Source organism: Rhinopithecus roxellana, chromosome 2 (genome assembly GCF_007565055.1).
Source record: "Rhinopithecus roxellana isolate Shanxi Qingling chromosome 2, ASM756505v1, whole genome shotgun sequence".
Classification (NCBI taxonomy): Eukaryota; Metazoa; Chordata; class Mammalia; order Primates; family Cercopithecidae; genus Rhinopithecus; species Rhinopithecus roxellana.
Window position 1 is genome coordinate 167,131,533 of NC_044550.1, and position 12,248 is coordinate 167,143,780.

The following is a 12,248-nucleotide window of genomic DNA, read 5'->3' on the forward strand; positions in this document are numbered from 1 at the left end:
ATTCTCCACGGCCCCTCAAGTTCGCAAAGCTACCTTCATATCCGTTACTTCTGGAATTACTTCCGGATTAACGGTTGTGGGTGGGGAGTGGGGTCATCCCTTGGAGCATCTCCCAGGTGTCAGTTATTGAGACAATCAGTATCATAGGAACGGGGAAGGAGCAGCTGTGTTTGCAAAGGATTGAAGCTGCGATTTAGACAGGTGACACTTATCGAGTGACATTTGAGCAATACTCTCGAAGTATATAGGAGTCAGCCAAGTAGATCTCTGGGAAGATAGTTTCAGGAAAACGGCCTCCCAGGCCAGTACCCAAGGCAAAGATACAGACTGGGGGGGCGCGGGGAGCAGGGACTCAAGTGACCCGGAGACTATCACCCAGAGCCTAATGGGCCGTTCATCAAGACTAACTTCTACTTCATGAAACTTGGAGACCCTACAGACAAGCTAAGGAAAATTTTTCTACTTTGAAAGGATCACTCGGCTACCTGGAGAACAGGTGTGAGAATAGGAGACAGGCAACATGGCCACTAACCCAGGTGAGCCACAAGAACTATTCTACAGAAGTAGGTAGCAATAGACCTGGATACAACCCTAAGCAGAACACACCTTCCAGAGTATAAGAAAGCAGGAACCGCTCAGCGTGGGTTTCGCAACATTTAGCTACCCCCAAAGTGCTTTGCTTTCTCCTGCTTTTACAGCCCTCCTAGCCCCCACAGCCCCGAGGAAAAACTTGTACCCACCCTACTGAAAGGTGAGACTTGAAGCTTGGACGCTTCACAGCCTCTGCTCTCCCCCAGCAACTGAGCCACTGCCCTTGGTTTTAGAAGTGGGGCTCACTGTTTTGCTTAGGAAATAACCCTTAGCTTCCTTAAAAGTGGCAGCTCCCCCGCCTCCCCCACCAACGCCTTTGCTTTTTAAAAGCTTAACTTTTGAGAGAAACAGCACGAGTTCAGACCTAACAAAGAGCAACCCCTACGTTCTTGTTGCCAGCAACTACTTCAAGGAAGGGCACTTAACCGTGCTTTTAAGAAAAAAAAAAAAAAAATCCCTCTCCTTACAAACCCCGAGCAGTAGGAGGGTTGGCGGCTCGTGAACGCCCGGAGCCAGTCACTAAGGAGAGCCCGGGGAGCACCCGCCAAGCAGTCACAGGTACGGAAAAGGTTTTCCAGAACCCCCACCGAAGCCCACCCACACTTTCAGCGCCTGTAAGACTCCGCAAATAAGTTTCCTGCAGCCCAGCCTCTCCGCATACCCCAAGCAGCTAAAGACGAACTCTCCCTCTCCCCCAGGAGCGTTCTGACGCTGCCAGCCGCCTGCGCCGCCTTTTCAAGGGTCCGCGGGCGTGTTGTACGTCACTTCCGGGGCGGGGCAGGCAGGGCAGGGGCGGGGCCGGCGGGGGAGGGGAGCGCCAGATCCGCGCAGGCTCGCCGGCACTGCAGCCGCCGAGCTGAGTGCTTGACTATATATGGTCAAAGCTGGGGGCGAGCCGCGCGCGGGGCCGCGCTTCCGGGTTCGGGGCGTCCGCAGCGGCAGCGCGCAGGGCAGGCGCGAGCTGGCCTCGGAGCCCCGGCTTCGGACCGCCCCCTCCACGCCCGGCACGCCCGGTGCCGCCTTCCGGCTCCCGTCCCCGGGCTCGGCCTCGGCGAGGTGTGATTCGCAGCGCGGGCCGGCCCCGGAGGCTCTCGGCGAGCGCGGCGCGGTAACAAGTGGGCGAGGATGCCGTACGAGATCAGTAAGTGCCGCGGCGCGGGGCCCCCGGGCGGCCGCCGTGCTGCCCCGGCCCCAGAGCCCTCGGCGCGGTGCGGTTGGGGGGAGGGGTCCTCGGCGCGGGGGAGGGGTGCGGGCGCCGGCCGGAGGCGTGGCGGAGCTGCCCTCTGGGGTGCGGGGCGGGAACCCCGCCGAAGGGGAGCGCCCCCAAGTTGGCGCCGTGGGCCGAGCCGAAGGAGCCCCGCTGCCCCCGAAGGGCCTGGCCCTGGGCGCCAGGAAGTCGTGCGGTCTCCTGAGCTCGTGGAAAGTGGAGGGCGCCCTCCCGGCGCAGTCAACAGGTGACCGGCTGAGACCGGTCCGGGTCCCCTTCTCCTCCCTTCTGTCCCCGCCGTCCCCGCCCTGCCCTGACGTGCCCCGCCGCATTTGTGTCTCTGCAGAGAAGGTGTTCGCCAGCCTCCCCCAGGTGGAGAGGGGCGTCTCCAAGATCATCGGCGGCGACCCTAAGGGCAACAATTTTCTGTACACCAATGGAAAGTGCGTCATCCTAAGGAACATCGACGTGAGTACCCCCTGCCCCGGGCGCGGTTCTGCTCCGGAGCCACCTTGGGATGGGGGAATTCGCCTTCCCCTTCACCCCTCACCTCCTGCCCATTGGCCGGGGAGGGTGAAGGCGCCACGCCCCCTCTATGGGCAGCCACACCTAGGAGCCCCGGAAGCCGGCTTTAGATTCACCCAGGTCCCTTTCTCCTCTTTCTTGATGAGGAAACTGAAGCTTAGTTTGTTTCTGTCTATGGTCATAGCACCCTGAAAGCACCGGATCGCCTCTGATCTCGGAAGCTAAGCGGGGTCAGGCCTGGTTACTACGTGGATGGGAGATTAGATTAGTTCATTCCTTAAAAGCAAGGGCTCCGGATTTGAGAGATCAGACTGACCCAGTCGGCGGCTGCATGACCTTGAGAAGATTGGCGACTTGGGCCTCTCTGAGCCCAAATTTCCTCATCTGTAAAACATGATGAGATGATGACCACTTCCACTTCCCCTGCTGGGTGGGCGGATGGAATGAATGAGCTGATGGCGTCCCCCAAGCCCAGCGGTGCCTGGTGCACGTTGAGCCCTTGCTGGATGGCACTCAGCTAACTCGCTGTTAATACCCTGGTCTTCCAGTGTGGCAGAGCCCGGACAAACACCCACGTCTCTGGGCCAGCCTGATCTGCCGCCATGGATCTAAGCCCCAAAGCAAAAACAGGAAGCAGTGTGTTCCCGTGAATCATGCTCTGCAGGCCTCCAGTACCCAGGCTGAAAAGGCTTCTAGAGCCAGCTCCTTGGGAAATCCTTGCAAGTTCATTGTAATCCTTGCAAGTCCCTCTGTAATTGTTGGGGTGACCCAGTCTATCAGCCTCCGTCCCTTCCTGGGTTACACACTTAAATTTTGCTTCTCCCTTCCTCAGCCTGAGTGATGGAATTGGGGGGGGAGTTGGAGGTGCCCACCAGGCCATTGGGTGATTTCTCCCGTGCTGTGCTTAGTGGGGCGGCTGGCACAAAGGTGTATGAATTGATTGATTCTATAGGCCATAGGCATACAAGGGTTGTCAACTTAAAGTTAGCCTGATTTCCCTTGGTAGGTTGGGACTGTTGATCAGACACACTTGTCCTCCAGGAGGCCAGCAACTGACTGAGGGAAGGAAGGGGTCTTTGGGCCTCAGTTTCCTTTGCTATGAAAGGAGAAGCCTCTTGGTCTGAAGAGCTGCTGGCACTGCCCCCATCCGTCTCCTTAAGCCAGCCAGTCGCTGCTGTTCCTCTGCTGGAAGACAGAGCTCTACCTGCCCAGGATTGCTGGGCATCTCAGATGAGGGGGTGGGTGGGTGTGAGTGTGCTTTGAAGGTGCTAACAACTTGCTAATCAGATTCCTAGAAAGCCCAAACGGCCTTGCTTAGAACCGGAGAAACATCACCAGGGATCTAATGGTAATGATCTGGAAGTCTCCAAAGTCAGGTCCTGAAGTTCTTGAGAAATTAAAAATTGAGACACCCCTAAAGAGATATTTAGTAGTTTGGCAATTAAAATCCACTAACACATCCTCGGATACAGAGCAGTAGGATATTTGGGTTTGCCCCTAGCCAGCCCTTCCCTGTCATTGCAGTCCACGTTCATTTCCAGGGAGGGGGCCTCACATAAAGTACCTGCTGTGCATCTGGCCCTATGGTGGCTTCTTAAACTGCAGCATCTCTTTCCACCCCACATGGGCCCGTTACTCTAAAGAGGAGTCAGACTTAGCAAGGTGAGGCAGGCCAGTAACTGGAGCTGCTTCTAATGGAGAGGTCATACAGGGACAGGCACCCCTTTGCAGAAAGCATTTCCCGGCTTGTGAAACCCATTCTGCCTGTTTCTGAGACCTGTATTCTTATTCCTTCCCCGTGGTTTGCCGTTTTCTCCTCAGGGGTTACCCTCTTTCCCTTCTCATCTATTTTTAAGTTTTTGCGATGCCAGGTCAGCATGAGATGGTACTAATATAGCCCTCCCTGGGCTGGATGTAGATCAGGCACTGAGGCTCTTGCTAGTTGGATGGGTGAACTGGGTACTCAAGTAAAGGTGGGTAAGGTTTTTTTGTAGGGCAGAGTACTCTTGGAAAAATAAAGTGACATGAATTGGCATGACCGTTGAGGAAGAAAGATGGTCTGGTTGGAATGCAGGCTCAGGGAGGAAAGAGGGAAGAAATGGAGATTAGGACCAGATCATGGAAGATCTAACAGATGTCTCATTGACATCTCAGACTCAACATACATACCCCAAGCCAAATTGGGGTTTCTCATGTGCTCTTCCCGTAAAAGGGAACACCGTTCCTCCAGCTGTTCAGGCCCCAGACCTTGGACTCCTTTTTCACTCGCTGCTTCGCTTCTGTGCCACATTTAATTTTAACAAATCCTTCTGATTCCACATTCGAATGTCTTCAGAATCTAACAGATTTCCCCTGCTTCCTCTGCCTCCATCCCCAACTAAGCTGTCTTCCTCCACCTGAATTATTGCCCCTGCAAACTCCTCAAAACCAAACAGGCCTCCCTGCTTTGACCCTTGCTGCCCTGGGGTCTGTTCACAACACTGCTGCTGGAGTGGCTGAAACACAAGACAGGCCTCTAGTGGCTTCCCACCTTGGTGAAAGCCAGAGTCCTTACCAAGGCCTGGGCTCCAGCATTGCTTCCTTGCTGCTTCTGGAGCATGCCACACATCTGTCTTGGGACCTGCTAGTTATTGCCTTTGCCTGGACATTCTTTCAGATAGCTGCGAGGCCTGCTCTTTGTCTTCCCTTTGGTTTCTTTTTATTTTTTAATTGGAGGTGGAGGCTCACTCCGTCACCCAGGCTGGAATGCAGTGGTGTGATCTTGGCTCACTGCAACCTCCACCTGCCGGGTTCAGGCGAATCTGCTGCCTCAGCCTCCCGAGTAGGGGGGACTACAGGTACGTGCCAATACATCCAGCTAATTTTTGTATTTTTTAGTAGACAACGGGGTTTCACTGTGTTGGCCAGGCTGATCTTGAACTGCCAACCTCAAGGGTTCCGCTCACCCGCCTTGGCCTCCCAAAGTACTGGGATATAGGTGCGAGCCACCATGCCGGGCCTTTTCCCTTGGTTTCTACTTAGATGTCCTCACCTTAATAGAGGGGCATCCCCGGAAAAGAATTTTCCCTTCTCAGCCTTCTCTCTTTCTCGTTGCTGACAATAAGTAGGAAGCAAACTAACAAGCAGCAGACTACTGCTGCTTATAAGTGCATAGGTATCGGCCTGTGCTGCTAACTGCGGCAGCTCCAGGCAAGCAGGGCTTTCCCGTTTCAGTCGCTGCCATGTCCTCGCCTAAAAGTGTCTGGCACACAGTAGGTGCTCATTGAGTTACTCATTGTTGAAAGCCTGGAAAACCAGGCTGTGTCGTGAAGATGATAGGCAGCCACTGAGATCTTACTGCAAGAGAATAAGGAAAGCTCAGCTCAGTGTAGATTGTCAGACCTAAATTTTGTGGGATCCGCCTTTCAAACCTAAGAGGCAAGCACCCTTGCCAACTTTGCACTTGGAGCCCGCTCTGTCATTTATTGACTTAAAAGCTGTGTTGTGAACCCAGCATAATGGCACTTCTTAAACTTGTAGAAAAAGGGTGTTTCTTGTCTATGTCTTTCAACACATGTCATTGCCTCACCTGGAGAGGCAACTCTTCTTTGTAGAGTGAAAAGACTATCATGGCCATCTAGAAACTAATATTCCAGAAGGAGAGAGCTTTGAGAAGGGGATTCCAGTGAACCATGTGTACGCTGTGTTTGAGGGACGGTAGTACCCCACGGAGAAGGGATGGGTAGTCTGTGCTTCGGGGGTCTAAGGAAGGCTTTCTTCAGGTGCTGGTACCTCCTCAGGTCTGGGGTGGTTCCTTCTAGGTTTCCTTACCCTACCTGCATCACCTCTGCCTCTTATGACCTCTGTGCAAAGACTGGGAAGGGTCACCGCTAGTGGCTGTGAACGAACCTGTTGGTGGTTCTAAACAAGGCACGAGGCCATCCTACAATAAAGAATTACCCAGCCTAAAATACCAGTAGTGCCAGTAGTCCCTGTTTAGAAAAAAAAACAAAAAACCAGCTTTTGCCTCACAACAGAGCCTCTCTTGTGCTGTGCCAGCCAGCCAGCAGATTTTGCTATGCAGGCAAGTTTGGGGCCTGCTTTTTGAAGTATCCAGTTCCTAGATACCAGAACTAAAATACACATTTGGAAAAGTGATGTTTATAAAATTGAGTTTCCGGGAGTGCAAGGTTTGTAGCAATTTAGCACTGCTGGGAACCCAGGGGCAGTGTCAGTGGACTTTTCTCCTTGAACAGGGGCAGACCAAGTGGTGGGGGGGATTGGGCTCACTCTTGGTTTCCCTTGGTGCGATCTGCCACCATTCACATGCAGAGGACTCCCCTGTGTTTCCTGCAGATTGGGGGTAATGGCGGCACAACAGATGGCTTGAGGGCTGACCTAGCTGCTTCTCTGGAATTGCACGGCTGCTAAGTCCCTGCATGTATCCAGATGGCCATTGGCCTGTGGGGGGTGCAGAATGGAGGCCCTACCCGCATAGAGCTCACTGTCCTGGGTGGGAGTGAAATAAACTCTAGGTGGCAGAAGGAAGTGGTGGGTTGGATTATCACCTGGGCGCAAATGAGCTGGCAGCAGCGCCTGCCAGGTGCAGAGCCAGGAACCTCTAGGCCTTCAGTCTGACCACCTGATGGCCGGGGAAGCAGAGGGCAGTGGGGGGCCTTCATCTCAGCAGAATCTGAGTGACTGCAGATGCCAGTCAGAACACTGGGCTCCTGCGCATGGGACTACATCTGGGAGGCCCGAAGGGCCCGGTGCTTATGGGCTGTGACTGTGCCACTGAGCGTGAGGGGAGTGGACAGGACCCAGGCTGGGAGGTCCTGGTGTTCCTTGGTGGCAGGTGGCTCACGCAACCCTACCATAGCCCAGCCCTGCTCTGAAGGCCACTGGAGCCATTCAGACGTCTCACAGACAAGTCATCAGATCAAGCCTACGGTAAGGAGAAGTTCTGTATCTTAAGATCTGAGGCCAATTAGGAAGCTGCTCAAAGATGAAGAAGGCATCAACGCGGGTCCTTGTTGGGTGGTGCAGCCATCTCTGGCTCTCATGTTTCCCGCACACATTTACTAAGCCCTTGTCTTGGTAGTCCTTACCCTAAGCCACAGAGCACCAGGATTAAAATCAGTGATTTTCAGGGAGGGGCGGTTTTCCCCCACCTCATTCCCCTGAGGGATATCTGGCAATGTTTGTAGACATTTTTGTGCCACTGGTATCTGAAGTCAGGGATGTGGCCAAACATCTACAAGGTACATGGCCATCCTTCTGCCAATAACTGTCCATCCCCAAATGCCAGTGGTACCAAGGTTGAAAACTGGTAAAGAACGTTCGAAGACACCAGGTTAAGTGCTTCAAAAGAACAATGCCCTGGGTGCTTTGGGAGTGTGAGGAAGGAGCCAGCTGTGCTACAGAGTAGCGGGGACGGCTGCTGGAGAAGTGGCGCATTTGAGTTGGGTCTTGAAGGATGAATAAGAGTTCTCCAGGAGGAGCGTTGAGACACATGGCATGCCACAGAGTAGTAGGGACAGCTGCTGGAGAAGTGGCACATTTGAGTTGGGTATTGAAGGATGAATAAGAGTTCTCCAGGAGGAGTGTTGAGACACATGGCAGAGGTGGGGCGAGACCAGGCAGGAAACAGCATGTGCACCTGGGTCCTTCAGCCCCACTGTGGCCTCCTGTGGGTTGCTTTTGGTACATTTCTTGCCCTGTTGGAGGTAAGGGGAGGGATACCGAAGCCATCTTTGAGGTAAGAGAAAAGGTTTAGCCTCATGCTTAAGACTAGTGGAGAGATGGCCTTGCCCAAGAGTGGTTGGAGATGGTTCTTTGGAGCGTGACCTCTACCTTCTGCAACGCCCTCGTTAGGAACAGCTGTGGACACAGGAAAGGGCCCCCTGCATCTCTTCACCATCTCAGTGATGGGCGGGCACTCCCTGCCCTGGCGATGTGCCTGCTCCTTAGATCTGTGGGTCCTCAGCTTTGGTCACCTTGCTTGTCACTTCTACATATGGGTCCTGCCTGCTCTCCAGGGTCTTACCCAGAGAAAGGCCAGCAGCCCACCCCTACCCCTGCCCCACTGTCCAATCCAGTGCATACCCCTGAGCACCTCTCTGTTCTTTGCTGAGTATATTTCGTGCTGGTCTGTGGCTGACACTTGGTGTGCTTGCCACTTCTGTTTCCACGCCTGCGAGAGTGGGAGGAATCTTATCATGGGATCAGTGTAAGGTTTAACTGAGCTAATTCGTAAAGCGTCTTCAGAAGGTTGTCTGGGCCCTGGCGGGGACCTCTGCTTTTGTCTTCGTGACTGCCCTGCTGGGTGGATGCCCTCATCTCTCCTTTGAGAGGTGAGGATGCTGAACTTCTGGAAGGTGCTGGGATTTGAACCATGGCAGCCACGCCCAGGGCTACTTTTTCGACTCATCAGTTAAGGCCCTAGTGGGCCCTGGGTGGGGAGTAATAGGCAAGGGGAAGACTGAAAAGGGAGGTGGCGGTGACCTGCTCACACGTAGTCCAGTGAGGGCTGCTGCTGTGCAGGGCCACACGGTGAGTCCCCCCCAGGCCTGTTTCAAAGCATCTGAGGCTGAGCTGGGAGGCAGGAAGGGAAAGTCGTTCAGGACATGGCGACCTGTGAGTGACCACCCCTGTCCACAGCCAGCTCAAGGAGCTGCCTGTACACTGTTCGGAAGCACACAGCTGATTGGCCAGTGCAGACTTGATTCTCTGCGTTAAAGAATCACACTAACATTGGGACCAACCATAAGAAACAGAACAAAACCGCAGGGAGGAGTAAAGGCCACCACAGATGGTCCCTGATTTGCAGTGGCATGACCTCGGATGGCATGAAGGTGGCAAGCATTCGGTACCTCCCTTGACTCACTGTGGTGTTAGTTATGTGCTCATAACCCATGATGAGTCAGGAGCAACTGGCCCTGAGTTCAGGTCTGGCGCTGCCACTTACCAGCTGGGGGGCCTGGGGCACATCGCCCAGTGTCTACCTTGGTTTCTTCATCATGTGAGATGATGAGGTTACCTTCCTTACAGCACGTGTTGTGAGGTTTCAAAGAGAATCCACTGAGGGCCCACCCAGGGCCTGAGAGTGAATAGTAAGTGGCTGGTGGGGATTTATTTCTTCATAAACAGCTACCAGGCTGCAGCCAAGTTCTGGTCTTTGTGGGTATTTGGCAGCTGCGGTGGTGAATCAGGTGTGAACCCTCCGCACTGTGGTGCAGAAGGCAGGTGGGGCACAAATGATGTGTGCTCCAAGGTGGAAAGTAGTGCGGGCAGTGGGGTGGGAGTCAGGGAAGATGGGGTTCAGGGTGGGAGAGATCATTTCTAGCTTGGAGCATCAGGGAAGGCTTCTTGGAGGAGATGGCCTGTGTCTGGGCCTTAGAAGATAATCAGAAGGCATTGTCGCAGAAGTTTACATTCCTGCTTTGGAGCTGAGGTTTTTTGCTGTCATTCAGCCTTGCCCTTAGTTGTAGTCACCAGTGAACAGAATGGCCCTGGCCAGTTGTGTTTATGCAGGCCAGTTACAGCAGTCATGGCTTTCAGCCTCTGTTGCTTGCAGGAGCTTGGAGTATTTACAAAGCCAGTGCCCTGACTAGAAACTCACACTCACTCGGCCTGGGTGTACGATAGAGGATGCCTAAGACTTTCTCTGGGGTTCCTGGGGACAGTCGGCAGCGAAAGGAGAGCGCAGGAGGCCCCTTCGTCAGTGTTGTGTCGTTGACTGCTGAAATGTTTTTTGCTTGGGCAGGTATCTCCAACCTTCTAGCATGTTCCATCAGGTTCACTGTGGGCCAGGAGCTGAGATACCAGTGCCAAGCCTTGAGACCCAAGCCCCAGGACACAGGGTCATCACAGCCTACCTATAAATTGGAGTAGTGACCTCTGACCCCTCCGTCACCACCTGAGACTGGGAGGACATAGGAAAGTAAGAGAGCTTTGCGGGGCTCGCTAATTGTAAGTGATGCTGCCTGGGCATAGCAGAGTTAAGTAAATGTCGCTTCTGTGCGCTTGTTTGCATGACCTGTGTATTAGAGTGAGTCTCAAAGTCGGGACAGAAGTTGGACAGGTGCTGGGGTGGAGTTTGTTTAGGTTTTCCATTCAACAGGATTCTCAGAAAAAGACCAGCTATTCCTGGGCAGGATACTTCAGTGTGCAGCTGGGAGGCAGGGGCTGGTGGGTGGGACCTGAGCATGGTGTGACACAGTAGAATGGCCTTCCGGGGTCAAGTCCAAAGCTTCTGCTTCAAAAGGGCACCAGTGGGCCTTGAACCAGGCCCTGTGTTGGCAGGGCTGGGTGCTGTCACGTGCCGAAGTCCGTAGGTCCTGGGTCTGCATCACGTGTGTGACTCCTTGATTGCTGGCTGGTGTCCTTCATGTTCTCAGAGGCCCCCTGGCCTCCTCCAGGGGTGGTGGCGGAATTCTGGGGCTTGTCTCGAGATCTCGTCCCAGCCCCAGCTCTGGCCCTCACAGGCCCTGACCCCCAGGTGTGGAGGCCACTGGGAAAGGGGTCTGGGGCCAGCACGGTAGAGGGGATGCACCTGTTCTATCCTCAAGAGTGGGGGTGAGGGGCCGTGGGTTGGGGTAGTCGGCCCAAGGAGTGACTGACAACATCAAGGCAGCAGGGCAGCGATGAGTAGGCTGAGGCCTGGAGGGAGCTCAGGAAGGGTGGATTGCAAGCCTGATTACCTCAGGGTCGGGATTTGAAGACGACTGGCTTGGTGGAGGGTGGAGATGAATTCCAGAGCGGTCATCGCTCTTCCCAGGAGGAACAGGAAGACTGCATTGACAATGGTGGAGGTGAAAGAGAAGGTGGGTCGGGAGTTGGCAAGGAAAGCTGGGCAGGCCTGGGGTGAGGACTGAACGGCAGCCTCCCACTGCCAGAGCTGGCCCAGCCTGCAGCAGCACGAGAAGAAAGCCTGGGAGGAGGGGTGTCCCTGAGTGGGCAACTCCAAGGCTCCTCATGGCAGTCTCCCCCAGCCCCCTAGGGAGATTGGGGAGACAGCACTTTTGCCCCAAAGCAGCACTGGGGCTCCTGGAATTGGCTTCCTGCCCTCCCTGTTCCGTTTTCCCTATTCCAGAGTTTTTCCCCAAATAAGCTTCTCAACCCCCAATCTCATTCTTCTTCCCCAAGATGGCAGGAGAGGGAGGAGGCTGGGGAGAGAGGAGCACTCTGAGGGTGTCAAGGTGCCATCTCGACCCAGCTGATGGGGACAGAGCCTCACAGGCCGAGTGACATGTGGGGGTGGGAGGTATCTTTCTGGCTGTAGTAAGCAGCCTCCCTCTGTGAGCTGAGGAGCTGGGGAGGAGGCTGCTCTGACTCAGATGTAAGTCATTATCTGCAGTTTGGAGTATCTCAGCCCCCACCGCTGACCCAGTTGTATTTAGAATACAAACGAGAGTGAGTGATTCATCAGCTGGCAGTATTCTGGTGCCCTTTGGGGTTTTTACACACAGCCCTGACCATTTAGGGGAAGGAATTTTTAGGGGCAGAACTTCCTCCCATGCCCCTGCCTAGTCATCTTCCATCTCTGGATGCCCTCCCCTGCCGAAGGCGCGTGGGAGCCCCACCCTTTCTACGGCAGTGTGGCCTGGGGAGGAGGTTGCCCAGGCTGGGAGAGCCCATCTGTCTGGGGGGATGGGCAGGTGCCCCGTATATGAGCGTGAGACCTCCCCCACCCCCAGTCAGCTGTGAGTGGACACCGAACAGGGTCTTGGAGAGGCTGCCTGTTAACTGGATCGTTTTTTTGCCAGGTGTTTTGGGTAGGGATTTGTCAGTGTCAGAATAGGAAGGACTAATTGGAGTGGGACAGGGTTGGATTGGGCAGACGTTTAATAGATAGCCAGCATCTTAGTTTTATTGAGGTGTAATTTAGATACAGTAGAATTTGTCAGTATTCAGTGTGTGGCTTGGATCTTGGCAGATACCTATA

General features: G+C 54.4%; 1 protein-coding gene across 1 annotated transcript in view; it reads left to right on the forward strand.

Moving 5' to 3' along the window:
• The first annotated feature begins 1,394 nt into the window (after positions 1 to 1,394).
• WDR1 (WD repeat domain 1) overlaps positions 1,395 to 12,248 on the forward strand; it is a 43,706-nt gene continuing 32,852 nt past the window's right edge. The window contains exons 1-2 of the mRNA XM_030923872.1: positions 1,395 to 1,732; positions 2,145 to 2,266. Coding sequence (XP_030779732.1) covers positions 1,717 to 1,732; positions 2,145 to 2,266 — 138 coding nt within the window. The 5' untranslated portion in view covers positions 1,395 to 1,716. The remainder of the gene's footprint in view (positions 1,733 to 2,144; positions 2,267 to 12,248) is intronic.